Below are 20,733 nucleotides of genomic sequence, written 5' to 3'. Positions count from 1 at the left end.
AAAAATCGAGTTTGTTCACGCACCAAAAATTAGTCCATAAAGATCGCGAAAATTTCACGTGCAACAAGTGCGAGCGAAAATTTGAAAATAAATCAACATTACTCAAGCACAACAAAATATTTCACGAAGTTCTCAAGGATTTCTTATGTGAAATGTGCGCGAAGAGATTTAGAAATAAACGAAGTTTGCTTATACACATAAAGACGGTACACGACGGTCGCAAAGATTTCACCTCGAGAGTCTTGAACATAACAACAGTCCATAATGGTCGTAAAGATTTAGAATGCGATGAGTGCAAGAAAACCTTTGAACGAAAATCTAATTTGCTTTTACACCAAAAAACAGTTCACAAAGGTTGGAGAAATTACGTATGTGACAAATGTGAGAAAAAATTTGGACATAAAAATACTTTGCTAATTCACCAAAGATTAATACATGAAAAACGTAAAGATTACGCATGCGATAAGTGCGAGAAAAAATTTGGACATAAATGTAATTTGCTCATGCACATGAAAACAGTCCATGAAAGTCGCAAAGATTTTGCATGTGACAAATGCGAGTGGAAATTTAGGGACAAAACAGATTTGACCAGGCATCGAACGATAGTCCACGTGACTCGCAAAAATTTCGAGTGCAATGAGTGCGAGAAGAAATATAGTCAAAAATCACATTTGGTTTTTCATCAAAAAACAATCCACGAAGGTCGAAAAGACTTCGCATGCGTAAAGTGCGAGAAGAAATTTGGAAGAAAATCACGTTTACTCTCTCACCAACGTGTAGTCCACGAAGGTAGGAGAGATTACGCATGCGACAATTGCGAGAAGAAATTTGGTCTAAAAATCAGTTTACTTAGGCACCAAAGAACAGTTCACGAAGGTTGTAAAGATCATATATGCGATAAGTGCGAGAAGAAATTTAGTTCTAAATCGAATTTGAACTTCCACCAAAAAACTATCCACGAAGGTTCCAACAAATTTGCATGCGGCTTTTGCGAAAAAAAATACGGGAGCAATTCTCATTTGCTCCAGCACATAACAACTGTTCACGAGGGTCGCAAAGATTTTGCATGTGACAAGTGCGAGAGAAATTTTGCAAAAAAATCGCATTTGTTTATGCACAAAAAAACAATTCACGAAGGTTGTAAAGACTACGCATGCGATCAATGCGAGAAAAAATTTACACAAAAAGCGAATTTGTTAATCCACCAAAGGTCAATACATGAAAAACGTAAAGATTTCGCGTGTGATAAATGCGAGAAGAAATTCGCAGATAAATCGTATATGGTCAGACACCAGAAAATAGTCCATGAAAATCGTAAAGATTTTGCATGCGACAAGTGCGAAAAGAAGTTTGCAACAAAATCGAATTTGTTTTTACACCAATGGACAATCCACGAAGGTCGAAAAGATTTCGCATGTGACAAGTGCGAAAAGAAATATACACAAAAAGGGAGTTTGCTCACCCATATAAAGATGGTCCACGATGGTCGCAAAGATTACGCATGTGACACGTGCGACATGAAATTTGGAGAGAAGGGGAAATTGATTAGACACCATAAAACAGTCCACAAATGACAAGTGTAAAGAGAAATTTGGACTTGAATGTAATTTGCGCAACCAACCAAATTGCAGTCAGCCCCGAAGGTCTTTTTATAAATTATCCTCAGTGAAAGTGCGAAAATAAATTTGGTACTATAGAATTTGAATTGACATTGAAAAACTTTTCATAAAATGTACGAATTATTTTTTAATAAAACCGCTAAATATCTCAATTTATGAAGAATAAGTGAACAAGCACATGAATTCTAATGAATAGTGGTAAAGAAATTTTAAGCGTCTTTCAATTTCAAATATGCGCAATCGCATCCAATCGTACGTCAGATTATAATCAAGTTTTTATAAGTAAAAGTTTTTATAAGTAACGCATCTACAGGAATGGCTAAAGCTTATTGCAGTCATGTGCTTTGAATAGTTTCTCGGAGAATAGCGATGATTTCATCATTGTCAATGTTAATATGTATGAATAGATATTTTTCTAATAATTCAATAATAAATTTTCCGAAATGATTAAGTCTTATTTTATATCAATTATAATTACACCTTTACTCGTGGGTTTCGACGAGGTGGTATTCTACTTTTGAACCGGATTTCGCGTGCTACTAATTACTACGCTCTGTGAATTTTTCGGCTACTTGGTTTCGGCAGCTCCCCATGCGCAACGATTGGCCGAGAATTTGTTTTACATCTTGTTAGGAGCTGTGACTGGAGGTCGAGCTTTTAATTGGCTACTGGATTTTTTATAATCCTCGCGTAATTATACGCGACTCTGAATCGATCCGACACGCGCTAGCGAAAAATTATGACAATTTTTCTTTTAATCCACCCCAGCCCATCATAAAAATTTAGGCGGTATTAGTTCATACTGCATAAGAGAGTTCTGTAAATTTTTCGATGCGTGAAAGTCCGGACGGAACTTGCTTCGAATTTGATTTTTATGTTTTTCTCCGTTGTAGCGAGCTCTCAAACTGCTCGGATCGGATAGAGCAGACCAGACTGACATGCCGAAGTATTTTTTTCTGAAATGTTGAGCAATTTCACGTAAAAAGGTCCGTAGAACTTTTTTTGCAAATGTAGCTTAGGACTGAGCTGGGAGTTTTTCAAATCCATCATCTATCGCCGAGTAATTATAAAGAAATTCAACGGGTAAAAACATTAATTCGTTTATTGATTTTAATTCTTCTCAAACGAAATTAATGCAAATATCACATTTTTACTATTGAATTTCCTTCTTAAAGTCACGTGTGCTATGCGAGAATGTACTGTATCGTTGTGAATTTAGAAATATACTTCTCTTTTGCACCTAGATGAATGACATTTTCATTGTAATTTCGGCATAATTTTAGCGATTGTCTCTATGCATTGCACATGACAATACATTACTGCTTACAGATAGTCGACGGTAGAGGGGGAAAGTATCTCTAAGGAGCTATATCAAAATCACAGAATAACCTCGCTAATTTTACACGAGTAGTGCGTTCGGTCGGAGGAATTCCTCAGTGAGCAAGTGTTTACGAATTGGTGTATTCGAGATACAGTGCTGTTGGCTACTCGTGGTGTTTAACCTCAAATATTTTTTCGGAGTATATCGTGAAAATTTACAGCGATTACACATAATCAAACGAGTGATGGAAAACATAGAGGACATAATTAGGTATTACTTTTTTTTTCGTTGATGCCATGATATTGTTTATAGCGATCGGTTAATCAATTGTTTGTTAATTCTCCAGAGTGAAGGAAGAACCGAAAGATGCAGGCGATGATAATATGTTGGATTCAGTGGGCTCTTGCAAAACCGAAAACTTTGAAACCTCGTCGTTTTATGAATCATCGGTGAGTTTAATGATTCAAATCATTTTCTGTTTTTCAATTATACAAAACTATTACCATAATTTTAATTTGTAGGCAAATCACGATAATGAAGCAACTGCGTTATCCGAAAAGTCGAATAAAAAAATATTCGTTGACTTTGAGTGCAAAAATGTTAAAACTGAACTAAAGCCTTTATTGGCAACCGTCTGCAAAACTGAATATCAAAATAGTCTACCTATTGTGAAAATTGAGAACGAAAATCAGATCAATGACATCGATGGAAAAATATTCATTGATTTTGAATGCAAAGATGTTAAATTTGAACTGAAGTCTAAATCGGAAACAAACTGCAAATCCGAGTATCAAAATGTTCAAACCCTTCTTAAAGTAGAAAACCAAATTCAGACAAATTACTTGAACGATGAATTTGGCGAATCGGAAAAGAAAAAAATATTGGCAAAAAGGAATGAAACCAAGTCGTTTCATAAGCTTAATGTGTGTGAAAAATCTTATGATGGAGAAGCGAGTACAACAACGAAAATCAATACGACACATAAGAGCAATAAACCGTATGAATGTGATTTTTGTCACAAATTATTTTCACAAAGAAGTAACTTAACTGTACACCGAAATTCAGTGAATAATCAAGGTAAACCCTTCGAATGTAAAATTTGTCACAAATCATTTGGATGCAAAGGTAACCTTAAATCTCATGTAATGACTGTACACGACGGCAAGCCCATAGAATGTGAAATCTGTCACAAATTATTTTCATACAAGAGTATATTGAAGAAACACGTGAGTTCAGTACATAGTCTTAGCAAACCCTTTGAGTGTGACACTTGTCAGAAATCATTTAGACAAAAAAGTGATCTCAAAATTCATAAAAATACATTACATAATCGTAGCAGACCCTTCGAATGTGAGATTTGTCACAAATCATTTGGATACCAAAGCCAGCTAAAGACTCACATAAACGCAGTTCACTATAAGAGCAAACCATTTGAGTGTGACATTTGTCATAAATCCTTTGGATACCCGCAACTAACCAAAAGTCACATTATGACAGTACATAATAATATCAAACCGTTCAAGTGTGAGATTTGTCACAAATCATTTGGAATACTGAAGGTTCTGAATAGGCACATAAATGCAGTACATTATCGGAGCAAACCCTTCGAATGTGACATTTGTAGCAAATCATTTGACCGGAAGTATACCCTCAAATTTCACATTAATACAGTACATATGCATAAAAAACCCAATGAGTGTGACATTTGTCACAAACCATTTGAACATAAAAGTCGACTCAAAATTCACATAGATACAGTACATATGCATAAAAAACCCTTCGAGTGTGATGTCTGTCACAAATCATTTGGACTAAAAAGTCACCTCAAGCGTCACATAAAAGCAGCACATGATCGGAGCAAACCTTTCGAATGAGAGATTCGAAATTCAAAACTCACATTAACGTAGTTCGTGATTGTACCAAAATTTGATAGTGTGAGATTTGTCCGGAGACAATTGGACGCAATTACACGAATACTTTCTATAATTTTGGAAAATCTTTCTCATAAATATCCTTTAATTTCTTCTTTAATAATAAACCATTTCAAACTGTCATTAATTTTGTTGTAATTATAAAAAACCTTCTACTCACCTTTCTTCCATTAATTAATTTAAACTAGCGGCGTTCCTCGCTCGCTAACGCTCGCTCGGTCTCAGATTGTTTCAAAGAAATTGTAAGAAATATTGGAGGAGTAAGAATATTATAAGACATATTTATGAAATATTTAAATTTTGAACAAATTTAGATGTTGAAACATAATAGAATATAATAGAATCATGTTTATCGATATATTATGTAATTGGTCATGATTCATTGAATACAAAATAACCCAAGAACTTGATAGATTTAACTTAACGAAACATCATTTCTCCTTCTCGTCTTAAATATAGCACAGTGACTTTCTAAAAGGGCTTTAATTTGTACGTCGAAATAGGTCTATGAAAAATTTGGAGATTAGTAGATTTAAAAAATAACTAAATAAAAAATCTGCTACACTTGAGTGGAAAAGAATTTAATTATAAAAATTTTGAGACCTAAAGGATCATTGATTAAATATTGATTAAATATTATCAAAATCATCTTGACAAGGACTTAAAGATTACAAGTCAATATATATGTATCCTGGATGAATTATAATAATAATAAGATCCACAGACATATTTTTTTTTGTACAAAAACCTGCAAAAACATATGTTATCTTCCGAAACAAAAAATTTTAATATTAATCCTTAATTTTCATGCTTTTGCATTTATAGGCATAAACACAGGTGTGTTTCCTTAAAGAAAGCAATCGTTTACGCTATAGTCGACATAATAAAGGTTTCTGATAAAAAATTTCCATGGCCTGAGAACGACAATCTTTATACTTTAATTTTCGATTCTTTTTTTATTATGAATTTTTTAATTTTCATTTTAGCGATGAAAATCTTTCACAGAATACAGACAAATACTCAAGATCATTGTACCCGTTCACTTGACTTATCTGTAATTATATACTTAAATAAACTAACTTGTCTGCTTTTAATTCATAAACATTAATATCTTTTTCTTTTACATTACTTTAAGATAAATAATAATTTTCAAATGTACATTTTTTTCTTGGTCGAAAGTCTAGTTTGATATATTGTTTTCGAATATGGGATAAATGAATTTTTATTAGAATCAACAAATAAAAGAAAGAAAAAGGTTATATTGAAAAAAGCCCTTTGGTCAGTCATATTAAAATTAATTCATAAACATTAATGGCTTTTTCGTTTACATTACTTTAAGATAAAGAATAATTTTCAAATGTACATTTTTTTCTTGTTCGAAAGTCTAGTTTGATATATTGTTTTCGAATATGGGATTAATGAATTTTTATTAGAATCAACAAATAAAAGAAAGTTCAAGTTCTTCGCCACAAACTCATCCGCGAGAACAGGAGAACCAAAAAATTCCCCGAAGAAGTTTCAACAGGTGCCAGAACGGGGACTCGGTGCACCAGGTCGACGCGTTCAAGATCTCCACCACAAACTCATCCGCGAGAGCAGGAGAACAAAAAAATTCCCCGAAAAAGTTCCAACGAGGGCCAGAACGGGGACTCGGTGCACCAGGTCGACACGTTCAAGTTCTTCGCCACAAACTCATCCGCGAGAACAGGAGAACCAAAAAATTCCCCGAAGAAGTTTCAACAGGTGCCAGAACGGGGACTCGGTGCACCAGGTCGACGCGTTCAAGATCTCCACCACAAACTCATCCGCGAGAGCAGGAGAAAAAAAAATTTCCCGAAGAAGTTCCAACAGAGGCCAGAACGTGCACGCCACAAAAGAAGAATGTGTAAAAAATGTAAAAAAAGGCTTAAAACGTGCGAAATCGTAAAAAACGACCAATTTTTTGGATATATATATATATTTATATATATGGGTCAAAATAATACTTTTTTACAAAACCGTGCGCACGTATATCACCGATCTTGACGCGCTTTTGGCATGTTATAGTACATGGTAAAAAGGTCCCAAAAAAAAATTTTTAGACCCCCTCCCCCCTCCTACCCCCCACTTCCGGTATAAACGTCCATTTTCGATCTATATTTTTTCTGAGGACATGAAGCAAGTAAAAAATCTGAAAAAATTCATAAAAATACTTTTCCACAATCCAAACAACCTTGAATTTTTTCAGATTTTTTGAGTGCTTCAGGCCTTCAGAAAAAATTATTGAAAATTTCAAAAATCGAGATACGGCGGTATGAGCCGATGTAGTACTCGGAAATTTTTTCAGTTATTTTTCGCATTAAAAAACATAACCTCAATTTTTTTCAGATTTTTTCAGATTACCTAACGCACCTTTTGAAGCCAAAAACCGATTTTTTTGACGAAAATAATTTTTTTAGGACAGTACGGAGCCTCGAAAAATCTGAAAAAAATTTTTTCTTGTTTTTTTCATCAAAATACGTAATCTCAAATTTTTTCAGATTTTTTAATTGAAGGCGATAGCTTCTAGGGCCGAAAAATGCTATTTTTAACAAAAAATGGTTCCTAGAACCCGATGGTTCCGGTGAAAAAATTTGAAAATATTTTTTTTGAATTCCTTGTCAAATTTTAATAAATTTTGACCGTTTCAAAAGTTCGATTGAAGCTTCCTAGCTCATTTTAGAGCATCAAACGAGTTTTATCATTCCTTAATGTCTTCAGAAACGTCTTCAGATATTTTGCACTAATCTTTGTCCTGCTCTAAAATGAGCTAGGAAGCTTCAATCGAACTTTTGAAACGGTCAAAATTTATTAAAATTTGACAAGGAATTCAAAAAAAATATTTTCAAATTTTTTCACCGGAACCATCGGGTTCTAGGAACCATTTTTTGTTAAAAATAGCATTTTTCGGCCCTAGAAGCTATCGCCTTCAATTAAAAAATCTGAAAAAATTTGAGATTACGTATTTTGATGAAAAAAACAAGAAAAAATTTTTTTCAGATTTTTCGAGGCTCCGTACTGTCCTAAAAAAATTATTTTCGTCAAAAAAATCGGTTTTTGGCTTCAAAAGGTGCGTTAGGTAATCTGAAAAAATCTGAAAAAAATTGAGGTTATGTTTTTTAATGCGAAAAATAACTGAAAAAATTTCCGAGTACTACATCGGCTCATACCGCCGTATCTCGATTTTTGAAATTTTCAATGATTTTATCTGAAGGCCTGAAGCACTCAAAAAATCTGAAAAAATTCAAGGTTGTTTGGATTGTGGAAAAGTATTTTTATGAATTTTTTCAGATTTTTTACTTGCTTCATGTCCTCAGAAAAAATATAGATCGAAAATGGACGTTTATACCGGAAGTGGGGGGTAGGAGGGGGGAGGGGGTCTAAAAATTTTTTTTTGGGACCTTTTTACCATGTACTATAACATGCCAAAAGCGCGTCAAGATCGGTGATATACGTGCGCACGGTTTTGTAAAAAAGTATTATTTTGACCCATATATATATATATATGTACATATATGTACATATATGTACATATATATTATATATAATATATAGATATATTATATAATATATACATATATGTATATATATGTTTTTTCTTTTTTTTTTAGAAATCGAAATCAGAAAAATTGGGGACGCAAAAACGTTTAAAAAGTTTTCAAGGAGTAATATATAGGATATAAAAAACAATTCAAAACATTTAAAAAAGAATACTTTTCATTTTCAGCATGTAAATTTTAAAATGTTCGAACGTTTTCAACATCTACTTCAGCCCAACGAAAAAAAAAACAAAAATTAAGTTTCTGCGGCATCGCTTATTTCGATTCTTTTCTACAACACCCGGTACAAAAATTTGTTTTCGAGTCCATCGCACAAGAGCTTTCCTCTCGGAGCAACCAAAATAAAAAAAAAGGTAAAAGAAAAATACGATACCGTCCAGACCGTGTGTTAGTGGATAAATCGTGGCAAGCATCGGAGATTAAAGCTCAACAGAGCTTGCGGCTCGTCGAGCTCTATCCACACGAGCCAGCGTTATTATTATTTTTATTTTATTTATTTTTTTCGAAATCAATTCGCTCGGAAAAGTCCTGCACTTCGACTTTGGCGTCAGGGAAACCAAAAGCACACGTCGTTTTACGCTTCGTTATACACCTCGCGCGATAACGCATCGCGTATTACATACAAATGTACATGTTTACGTACAAGATATTTACGTATAATAATAACGGTATCTCGCGGGCGTCGTGGGGTATTGGTACAGTAAACGTTCTCGCGCGCGATCGCTTGATAATGCCCTCGTACACAAGCAAACACATACACACTCTCATACACACGAGTGGCTTTGCGGCCTCCACTGCAGCAGCAGCTCTCCCTCTCACTAGCGCGCGTGAAAGATAATCTCGCTCGCAAGCTCTCGCGTCGTGCATATTATAAACGCGCGCCGCGGCCTCGCTCGCCTCGGCGTTGTTGTATTAAAAAAGAAAATCCGACTGATTTGATTAAGAATTTCGCTCGTCTACGTGAGCTCGCGCGCGCGACGGCAGCGGTACTACTATTACCGCCGTTACTGCTACTGCTGCTGCTTGGCAATTCGAAACTCAAGGGAAATTTGTTCGGGCGTTCAAGAGCGTGTTTACGGTATGCGTATAGCATAGCTGTATATGTATAAAGCAGCAGCAGCGATGTAACGACGAGAATGGCGTACTGACGCTGCAGGAGTAGGAGAGCTAGCTTTTTATGAATACGCAAAGTTGTTGGCCGAAGCACTTGTTTCGAGTTATAAAAGGCGAGAAATTGAGGTGCAGTTACAGCGGCAGCAATGACACGGCTCGATTGTTAGCTTTCTTCTTTCTCCTCGTCGTCGTCGTCGTCGTCGTCGATCTGTGTATGTGCGTGTATATATGTCACGCGGGAGCACTACCACCACCGACGAAGCCAGACTTTTTACTACTCCTCTTGATAACGTTTATAAAATATTTATTAAGCCCCGAGTCACGCGCAGATGTACCGGCATTCAAAATGGATTTTACACGCGGCGGCGGCGGCAGTCATAGCAGCAGTAGTAGCTTACGGCAGCAGCCCCCGAGCCGCCCAACCCCCAGAGCGGCTATACACGTATTATATACGCTCAGCAGCATCGGGAGAAACCCAGAGCACGTGTATATATAGACAGGCCCCGCTGGCATTGTCGGCACTTGAATAATTTCGGAGACGACGCGAGCGAGCTTGCGAGCTTGCGAGCGGCGCGGCAGGGCTTTGCAGAGAGAGAGAGAGAGAGACAGAGGAGGATCTCTTCTTGACGTGTACACACATATCTTTGTGTGTGTGTGTTTGTGTTCTCGCCGTGTCATATTCGAGCTCGTAGCTCTCTGTATATATAAGCTTGTGAATATGCATGTATATCATGAGCGGGGGAGGGAGGGAGGCCTCGCTGATTACCGATAACAAAGATCAACCCAGGTGTCCAAGTTTACCCTTCTCCCCTTTGTATTTTCCCTATGCCGTGTAGTAATACGCTTATATAATAGAGCTTTCGCGATATAGATAGGTGGTAGTGGTTGCACAGCACCGGCTGTCTCGCTCTCTCACTCACTCACTCACTCTCTCTGTGTACATGGACCCGAGAATCCCAATGCGAGTCCGCTCCAATAGTATATAGGATATATATAGAGAGAGAAAATTTTGCATGGTGGCGTCAGCTGCAAGGACTATTCTTCACATATACACACAGATGTATGTATGATATGTGTACCCTCCGGTGGAGCCGAGGCCAAAGCTCTTCTTCTTCTTCTTCTTCTTCTTTGTAGCGTGCACATATATAGTATATTTTCTATTGACGACAAAAAATCCGCTTCTTCCAAAGAGACGCATATGTGAGTGTGCACGTCGTATATAAAGGTCCTCCTGCTCCTCCTCTTTTATATATACGGGATAAAAATATACCCCCTCATCCGTGACTCAGCCCCGTGTAATTTTTATTATATGCGCGCAGCGTCTCCTGTATATACTTGCAGTGCTTCCCTGCTGCTTCTTTAGCTGTTGGACTTTTTTACGCAATCGTCCCTTTTTTTTTATTATTATTATCATTATTTCCGGAATAACGAATCGCATCTTCTTTTCTTTTCTTTCTTTTTATTTTAATTTCGAAGCGTTTCTCGAAAAATATATATAAAAATAGATACAAATATATAATAAATATCCGTAGAGGTTCTCCTTCGCTGCTGCTGGTGCACACAATGTTTGGTTTATATCGCGATAAAGACGATAAACGATCGTGAAAGTAGGGCTAGATACGTGAGAAATAGCTGCTATCGGTATAGCCTGGATGTATAATAAAATTAAGTTATAAAAGAGATTAGAAGATGTATATGTATCGGGTGTAGGGGCTGCAATGCACGTTCTTCTTTCTCGCCCCCCCTGCGCTATCGCTCGCGCTGGCTCTCTCTCAATTTATGCGATGTACATTTGGAAACTCGGAAATTAATCGTGCGCGCGCCTCGGCGAATGATATACCTCGTCGAGGATCGAAGTAAATTTAATACAAAAAAAGTAGCAGCAGCAGAGAGAGAGAGAGTTCAATGAGTTGGCTCTCATATTTTTCACATTTTTCTTTGTCCCCGTCGCGCCACTGCCGCTGCCTACTGCTGCTATACAACCGTAAAATTGGCCATGGTTCCCGAGGCCAATTTCTCTCTCTCTCTATATGCGCCTCGCTCGCGACAGATTCACTGAACTTTCATTTTTCAATACCATCCGGTCGTCCATCCGGGAGGCGCGAGCGTATACGTATAGGCGCACACACGCAAAAAAAAGCCCATGCGCGCGAATCGAGAGAGAGCTATAACTTGTAAAGTTAACGCGGTGTGTGCACCGATATATCTCATCGATTAGCGTGTGCCGATTTTTTTTCCCCTCGTTTTTTTTTTTTCGTTCTCGTCTCTTTTATTTCGAGCGAAGCTGCTGCTGCCGCTAATTTACGCGCGCTCACACATCGATCAGATAACATCATCTTTCCTCCGCCTGGCTAAAAAGATATATTAAATTCGTGTGTGTATATGTGTGTGTGTGTGTGTGTGTGTAAGGGGGCTTGCAAATTGCAAAAGTCTTAAATTGCGCCACGTACACTTTATTTCTATTAAAACTGGGTTACGCGCATATTTCACTCTCTCTCTCACCCTCACCGCGGCGGCTATATCTTGTCTTCTTTTAGGGTGAGTAAGAAGAAAAACCCCCGCAACATACACACACACACACACACACATACACACGATTATAAAACGAGCCGCGCCGCGCGCGATACAATATAGCAAATTGAAACATGCACGAAGTAGTCGCGTGCGTGTAGGATAAGAAACGTGTACGGGCGAGGCGAGCTGCCGCTGCACATGGGCCGAGCAACGCTAAACCTAATTAATTCAGAGAGAGAGAGAAAAAGGTAGACAGGCAAATTGTCAGCTAGATTAGCTTTAAACGAATTCTTTATCTTAGTCTTGTATTCATTTATCTCACTCTATAACTCGAGCAGCGCGGCGTTATACACAGCTACACAGCAGCAGCAGCTGCGCAAGCTTAGAGAACAACACGCTCTTATAATAAATTCTCGCTTTCTGCATTTTTAGTTACGTTCATTTTATTTTAATCGAGAGCAAAATGTCTATCCACTTTTCTCTCTCTCTCTCTCTCTCTGTCGACTTGTATATATACCGGTATTTTCGCTTCGCGTTGTTGATTCTGCGTTTAATCTGCCTGAAGAGGAGCGCGCGCCGAGCCGTAGCCTCGCGTCTATTAAAATGAACTCTCTCTCTCTCTCTTATATACATGAGCGCGCGCGCACAGGACCCGTGTGTATACGGAGCAACAACGAAAAAAAAAAACAAAAAAAAAAAAAAAAACGTANCAAAAAAAAAAAAAAAAAAAAAAAAAAAAAAATACGGAAAAAGAAAACTGCAGCAGCGGGAAATAAAAGCTCGTATTGTACACGCGAATTTTAGAGCTGGGACACAACAAAGTTTTTGAAATTCCAGTCTCATATAAAGGGTACATATAAATAGGAGGGGGCGTTTTTTGGAAAAATAGACATCTGTAATTTAACTTGGAGAGTCTCCGTCGGCGGCGGCGGCGGTCGACTCGTTGTAAATGCGACATCGCATTTCATGCTGCCCCGGGAGAGAGATAGAATCAAGGGCATTCGTTAGAGCTCGTATAGCAGAGATGGAGAGGCTGTCCTCCTCCTCCACCTCCTCCATGGCAAATACACACAACGTAGCAGTAGTACTAGTAGCGGTATTGACTCAGCATCTTCAAACATATATACCGCAGAGCTATATACTGACCACAGACTGCGACGAGGACGACGACGAGTAGTAGTACAACATATAGTACACATAAGTAAGAAGAAGTAGAAGAAGAAGGACTCACCTGTGCTTACACATATATACCGCGGCGACCGTAGGCTATGTACCAGTGAGATCAGTATTTGAGAGAGGAGAGGACGCGAGCAAACAATTTTTAATGAAAAAATTGTCCCTTTTACCCCCTACTAGGACGACGACGAGAGCACGTGAAAAGCTCAGAGCTCCTTTAGAAAGATAAAATTCTGCGCGCAATTCGCTCCTCTCGGCTCTCGCTTATTTTATTTTATTTTCAACTCCGCTCCCTTACCCTCTCTCGCCAAAGAGAAATGATATAAGGAGCTTTATTACGGACAATCTTCGTTGACCAATGTAAATACGTCGTCGTCTAGGTACTTTTCCATGCCTGCTGCCGCTCTCTTTTTCTCGTTTTCCATCCGAACGAGAGAGACGAGATCTTAATGTCGGCTAGCAGAGTGAAAATTCAATTTCGCCTCTATAGCCTCCCGGCGGCGGCAGCGGCCTAGCCTTCTCTCCCTCTTTTTTTCCTTTTATGCCCACGGATAGTGTCTTCTTTAACGACTCATATGTGTTTTTATGGTTACTACTCGCACGTCATAACACGAGCTCCCGGTTCGTAGCCGTAGCCGTAGCCACCGCCACCGTATGCGCAGTCGTTGGTATATATACAATACCACTGCGGCAGTTTTGATTTCCGATGGAAAAATTTTTACTCTCTTTCGCTCGCCCGCCAGTCAGTGAGAGAGAGAATGCAAAAAGCAAACGTGTAAAATTAGATTTTATTATGCGTTGCTGCCGCCACTGCTCCTCATTAGTCCGAGCAGCGCGTCGAGCGCGCGGAGAAAAATAAAGACAAAGCAGCAGCCAAAGCCAAAGCCAATATACTGGTTGTTGTGTGCGCGCGCGCGCGCGAGCCATAAAATTCGTAAGTTTTTTTTCGTGTCGTGCCGTAATCAATGAAGCAACAACGATACGCACCACAGGACGACGCATCGTTATTATTTTTGTGGTGGTAGTTTTCGAAACGCCCATAAAAAGGCAGTACAGCGCGTGGGCGAGATTGACATCTTTTTGCAATTTTTGCGAAAGTACCTCGAAACAAAATGAAATCTCACGACTTCTCTCTCTCTCTCTCTCTCTCTGTTGCCTCGTACGGTAACCCTTTGCTATATAGGTATATCAAGGATTGTGCTTGCAGCAGAGCTTGCAGCAGCTCTTATACTCCTCTCGGGGGGAGCCACGCCAACGCCGGGGCGATGTAACGCTCTAATTACGAAACTTCTCTTAATATTTATCTTGTAGCAGTGTAGCAGTTATGACGGGGGTACAAGAGAGCTTTTAACGAATGCTAGCGAAACGTTATTTTCTAGTTTTCCAGTTTTAAGTATATATGAGGCATTTCATGCGAAGTGTCCTAGCGTTTCGCCGCGCGGCCCAATTAAGCAAAATCACTCAGTTTCTAACTCACGTAAAAAGTATCAAAATATACTCAGAAAAAATAACTAACTAATGATTTCGATAGGAAATTTCCTCAGCTTTCCGATGGTGGGGTCAGATTTTCCGAAATTTTCCATTTTCCCCGAAAAAATTTGACATAAAGTTTAAAACGCAAATATCTCAAAAAGCCCATTTTTAAGATTTTTTTAAATAGTCCCAATCGAAAGCTGAGGAAATTTCCTAACTGTATGCAAGTTTTCAGAGTGTGCAATTAATTATTACTTAGTGAAACACAGCTGTGAACATCGGGCGCTCGGCCGCGCGGCGGTATGACGCCAGCCGCCGCGCCGTCAGCCATCGCGCGGCACCCACTGCCCTATTCTTGTGTATGACACGACTCTAATTTCTCTTTAAAAATTAAACAAATACATGATTTCGATGTATTTTTTTCTCAGCATTTCAATGGTGCGGTCAAATTTTCCAAAAATTTCATAACACGAAAGAAATGTAAATTACAAAAACTTTGAAAGTTTATGTCAAGTTTTTCCGGAGAAAATGAAAATTTTTGGAAAATTTGACCGCACCATTGAAATGCTGAGAAAAAAATACATCGAAATCATGTATTTGTTTAATTTTTAAAGAGAAATTAGAGTCGTGTCATACACAAGAATAGGGCAGTGGGTGCCGCGCGATGGCTGACGGCGCGGCGGCTGGCGTTATACCGCCGCGCGGCCGAGCGCCCGATGTTCACAGCTGTGTTTCACTAAGTAATAATCAATTGCACACTCTGAAAACTTGCATACAGTTAGGAAATTTCCTCAGCTTTCGATTGGGACTATTTAAAAAAATCTTAAAAATGGGCTTTTTGAGATATTTGCGTTTTAAACTTTATGTCAAATTTTTCCGGGGAAAATGGAAAATTTCGGAAAATCTGACTCCACCATCGGAAAGCTGAGGAAATTTCCTATCGAAATCATTAGTTAGTTATTTTTTCTGAGTATATTTTGATACTTTTTACGTGAGTTAGAAACTGAGTGATTTCGCTTAATTGGGCCACGCGGCGAAGCGCTAGGACACTTCGCATGAAATGCCTCATATATAACACGCTTTTAGCTAATACACTGCTGCTGCTCGCGCGCACATTTTCTATATCTGAATTTCAATTTTAAGCCGTGCGCGAAGAAGAAAAGAGTTCGAGCTCATCTCCCTCTCTCTCTACGACTCTGCGAATGTTAATCCTGGGAGGTAGTACACATATATATAAGATCGAGCAGGAGTCCCTCTGTGTGTGTGTGTACACTTTGCCGAAGATATAGCCAAGTTCTCTACAACTTATTCGAATTCTCTCGCTCGCTCGAGTTTACAATCTCTCTCCGACGTAGACGACGACGACTACGACGACGAGAGTCTAAATGTCGAACTGCCGAGGTAATTCGATTTGTTACGCATTCGCGAGGGATATTCATCGACGACGAGAGAGAGAAGATACGTCGCTCTGTGTGCGCCGGGTACGACTACGACGACGACGTGGTACTATATAATAAAAGAGACACGATCGGTTGAACGATTACAATTCGCGTATTATATAGTTTATAATTGAATGGTACTATACACCCCCGTGGCGGTGACGCTTGGTGCTGGTGCTGGTGGAATATTATATTGTAACCGAAGAAAAGGATACTAGCTGCTCGTATAACATAAATTTTCGACCGATAAAACGAAGGCTATTTTTCGTTACCGAAGATTACTTTTCCGTATCGTTTTTAATCAATTTTAAGAATTATCATCGCGTGTCTCTCCATTTGGAAAAATTATTTCCCGAACGCACACGAGGCTGGGGAGACGATCATTTTTCTTAGTTAGGAAGCGCGCGAACATTTCGAAATTAACACGAGAGCCGCGAGAGAGGAAAGTGCAGCGGTAACGAAAACTACGTTTTTATGTTTCGCGCGAGGTCTCCGAGGGCCTATCTTAAAGCTCGAAAAGTTTTGAACGCGCGAGAGTGAATTAAAAAAGGCACTCTCGCCTTTGATACGTACACCAGATAAATACCAATTAGCGGTCGTGCTATACCCGAATTGTACCCATATATATCGATAATGGCTGCTTTTCAGCAGAAATTTCGGCGAGTAAATATATATGAGGAACGAGAGAAAAGTATACGATCTTGTTTTCAATTTTTTTAATAATGGATATCGCGTTTGATATTTTTTCCTATTCCGAAAATCGAGTTATCCTACCTTCCTCTTCTTCTTCTTCTTCTTTTTTGATATTACGAAGCAAAGATGAAACGTACGCGGGGAAATGTAATTTGGGTGAATCCGAAACATCGCGTAGTATACTACTACTCTTGGAAAATGGATAAGACGGGGCGAGCGAGTATCGTACTCGCAATCGTCGATTTCTGCAAGTTTCAAACTCTCTCTCTCTTTCTACTACCGAAAAAAGCTCGATATCATTTCAAAACAAAGCGATCACACAGAGAGAGAGAGCATATTTTTATGCATCGAAACAATTCCAACTCTTGCTTACTCTATATTTCCAACTTATATGTACGTTCGTATATACTTTTTTCTTCGAAAGTCAAGGCGCAATCAATATTTAAATTCAATACGATGCTATATCCGTCTCTTACCAATTATCGTGGCGATGATGAGAAAGCTCAGGAGGATGGCTATGAGCACGGTGACGAGTAGATCGTAGTCGCCCAGGGTCTCGATGCTGACGTCGTCTTCCGGCCAAGTCGAACCGTTGCCACCGTCGCCGCCGCTGAAGTTGAAGGCAATGGGATACTCCGTCGACGACGAATCGTTCCACGTCGGCCAAGTCGCGTTGATCGACGTGCTGCGGGTCTGCGAACCCCATGACCACCATGTTTGCTCCCCACCCATAGCACTCTGCGGAGAAAAGATTCGTTTTGATGAATTAATCATTATAATTTGCCCTGTACGAGGCTGCAGTTTAAAGTTTTAAAAATGTTCGTTAAATTTTTGATTACGCGTTGTAGCTATTGCTCTGGTACTTTGATAAATAATGATACCTGTTGTGGCTCTTTATGAATGAAAAATAATCACGTTACATCAATTTTAATTAATCTGGCTTATGCCACGTCCGCATAAAATATTCTCGTATTAAATGCGACTATTTAATGAAAAATGTTGAATGTTCATTATTTAAAGGGATGCGTCGAGGATTACAATTTTTTTTTGCGAAATTTCGAGCGTTTAATGTATACGACTGTACTTACAGCGAACAATTTCAACTTTATCAATGTCGAATGACGGCGCGGGCATTAAATGCCATTTTCGTCTACTACTACTGCTACTTTTTAAATTAATTGGCTACAAAATATTATACAACTTAAAATGAGGTAAGCTAATGCCTCATCAACCCTTGGCTGCACAGCCTCGCGAGTTTATGGCTAATAATATTTCCACACACTTTACTATTAAGGAATATTATATATTTCCTGCACTGAAAACTTATATGCATTAAAATTATGTATTCCCGAGGAAATTAATGATACGCGCGTGTGAGCATTATTACGTTGTTTTTTTTTATTATTTCCTTGTTCAAGGACAAGAATCAATTTTAGTCAGTTGCGCGTCTCTCCGGTGAAAGGACACGAGGAAAACAACTTTCGGACTGTATCAACATCGGACAAAAAAAGCCACTCAGAAACGAGTCACTTTTTTGTACTTTTAATTTCACTGTTTTATTATTTTCCATATGCTCGCGCGCGTGGGAGGGAGAGTTTGCACACAAAAAAAAAAAAAATAATCAAGTTCGCAGGTAGATATAGACGGCGCATAGAAAGAGAATAGACCTTGTTAACCGCATTTTGATTAGATTTGAAAGATGTGAAAGCATGTGTGTGTGTATGCATGTTATATATCGTGTTCACCTCCGACGTGTAGAGAGAGAGAGAGAAAGAGAGAGACATCATGGGCAAACTATAACCACGTCGACCTTCGGCGCATCTCGCTGTACTGCTGCTGCTCACAATTCGAAAATTGAACTTTTGCCCGATGTACCGTGCAAAAAAATTTTGCATGTCAATGATTGTAAATAGGGTAAAATTCTCTCTCTCTCTCGTCGAACATCGAACGCGTTCCTGCCCTCCATTTCCCTCCCTTTCCCTTCCTCCTTCCTTCCTTCCTTCCTCGCCAGGTAATTATAGCCTTGTAATGAAGGGTATATTTCACGTTTCGCCGATGTTACGTGTACATATTTCTCTAGTGTTTGACAACGCGATAACGTGGTGTATACGCGCGCCCGGTCCAAACTTCATTATTACATATCTCTCGCGGACCTGGTGTGTATACGGAGGGAGAAAAAAAATTTACAAAAAATCCAATTATCGCGAAACGAAATGTAGGTTATGCTCGCGCGCGCGCGCGGCCCAAGTTATAATTTTTCATTTGAGAATTTTATCTACTGCCGCGATACCGAGTGTTCCACCACCACAACCGCGTTATGATGTATGTATCATTTTGTTGATTTTTTTATACCCATCAAAAAAAGCTCGAAGACACGGCCTGGCGGTGTCGGCAGCCTTTTAAATAATTCAAAAATAAATCTAAAGAAAGTGGCGCGGTGAATTTTTCCTAAAAAAAAAAAGAATGTATCTACGATACTCTCTTGTAAATTGTTGCTCATAAAAAATGTTGATAAGAAAAGTCGCTCGCGTGCGCGCTCTGAATGTGTGTGTGTTGTTGCCAGGAGGCTCAGCAGAGAGCGATATAAATTCACGAACTACACTTGACATTTTTCATGCCGATGGTAGGTAGGTAGGTAGGTACACACACATATATAGTAAAGAGTCGTGGTGGTATAGAAGCAACAGCAGCAGCGGCGGCAAAAGCAAATGTTAATGTCATGAGGTGCATCGGTAATTGTATTTCGTTGCTGACAGCAAACTACGGCAGCGCAGGGGGTAAAATACCAAGTTTTACGCCCCACTAAAAGCTTTTCAAATATGAGGGAAAGTCACACTATATTATGTGAGTGGGCCATCGATTCTATCCCTTCGTGTACAGCAGCACACTGCACAGGGGCAGGAGCGAGAGAGAGAGTGAACTTTTTAGCTTCTTCGCCGATAAATTTCATCCACGCGCGCGCGCGTGTGTATAACAAAAATATCTCTCTCTCAAGGCAGAGCACCAGCAGTAGCAGCGCAAAGTGATCGAAAAGTTTAAAAATGTCAGGTTTACAGAGGAAACCATAATTTTGCAGTGAAGAAATTTTTTATCATCGTCGTCATTTTTTTTTCTTTTCTTTTTTTTTTTACGCGAACGTGCTCCACCACTACGACGCGTTATAGGCCGCTCGCACGCACACGACGAGTATATGTAAATTTTCTCGAATCTCGGATGAAAAGAGGGGAATTTTTTTTTTTTTGCACTTTGCCGGGGCGGATAAAATGAATCGCGTTTCGAGGTCGATCGTACTAATTTTGACTCGGCGATACACGACGACGGGGCATTTTTTATTATGAAAATGAAAAGCTATACGTCGCGCTGGAAAAATGAACATTTTTAATTACACTCGTTTTACTCCGACGTGAAATTTTTGCTCCATGCCCTCCCCAAAAAAAGCTCCGCGCGTCTAATGGATTTGGAATTGGATACTCCGCGCGCACGAGGGTGGCTTCGATTATAATCTTGTAAAACGAGAGAATTACCTCTTAAAGAGCTTTAATAATTCGTGATCTTTTCGTTTTAATAAGCAGAAAAGAATTACGAAACAAAAAAAAATAATGATAATAACAATGCACGCCGCAACGGGTGCCTTTGTACTGCAATTAGCGCCCGTGTCATAATAGCAACGCGGCCAGCAGTTCTCGCGCTCGGGTCGTGCAGTGCCACGTGTGTACATCCAAAATAGCGCAGTGTATAATACGCAACAACACGTAAGAACAAAGATCCGGCCGAGCCAGAGCTTAAGCTCCAGCGTGCTATATACCGCAAGACTTGGTCTGTGTACCATACGGGGGGGGGGGGGGGGGGGGGGNGGGGGGGGGGGGGGGGGGGGGG

The 20,733-nt window shown here is 39.2% G+C and overlaps 2 protein-coding genes across 4 annotated transcripts in view; one reads left to right on the top strand and one right to left on the bottom strand.

The window, feature by feature from the left end:
• LOC106654232 (5-hydroxytryptamine receptor-like) overlaps positions 1 to 20,733 on the bottom strand; it is a 55,568-nt gene that overhangs the window by 27,785 nt on the left and 7,050 nt on the right. For 2 of the 3 annotated variants that reach the window (XM_014374004.2, XM_023458839.1), the window contains exons 1-2: positions 18,603 to 18,668; positions 17,334 to 17,595 (exon numbers count right to left, since the gene is read on the bottom strand). In XM_014374004.2, coding sequence (XP_014229490.1) covers positions 17,334 to 17,595; positions 18,603 to 18,644 — 304 coding nt within the window. In that variant the 5' untranslated portion in view covers positions 18,645 to 18,668. Of the gene's footprint in view, positions 1 to 17,333; positions 17,596 to 18,602; positions 18,669 to 20,733 lie in introns of those variants that run through there. The other variant, XM_014374005.2, reaches the window with a different exon arrangement.
• On the top strand, positions 3,041 to 4,994 carry LOC106654233 (zinc finger protein OZF-like). The gene is made up of 3 exons (XM_014374006.2): positions 3,041 to 3,210; positions 3,287 to 3,389; positions 3,462 to 4,994. The coding sequence occupies exons 1-3, from the start codon at positions 3,185 to 3,187 to the stop codon at positions 4,812 to 4,814; spliced, it is 1,482 nt and encodes a 493-aa protein (XP_014229492.1). The 5' UTR covers positions 3,041 to 3,184; the 3' UTR covers positions 4,815 to 4,994.

This window comes from Trichogramma pretiosum, unplaced genomic scaffold, assembly GCF_000599845.2.
Source record: "Trichogramma pretiosum strain Unisexual culture from Peru unplaced genomic scaffold, Tpre_2.0 scaffold25, whole genome shotgun sequence".
NCBI lineage: Eukaryota > Metazoa > Arthropoda > Insecta > Hymenoptera > Trichogrammatidae > Trichogramma > Trichogramma pretiosum.
This window is presented reverse-complemented; position numbering and strand designations above follow the sequence as displayed.

Excerpts from the sequence above, each read along its gene's own strand:
- LOC106654233 (XM_014374006.2), top strand. The coding sequence starts at position 3,185 with ATGGAAAACATAGAGGACATAATTAG. Across the intron at positions 3,211-3,286 it reads AACATAGAGGACATAATTAG|AGTGAAGGAAGAACCGAAAG; the intron begins GTATTACTTTTT and ends TTAATTCTCCAG. Across the intron at positions 3,390-3,461 it reads CGTCGTTTTATGAATCATCG|GCAAATCACGATAATGAAGC; the intron begins GTGAGTTTAATG and ends TTTAATTTGTAG.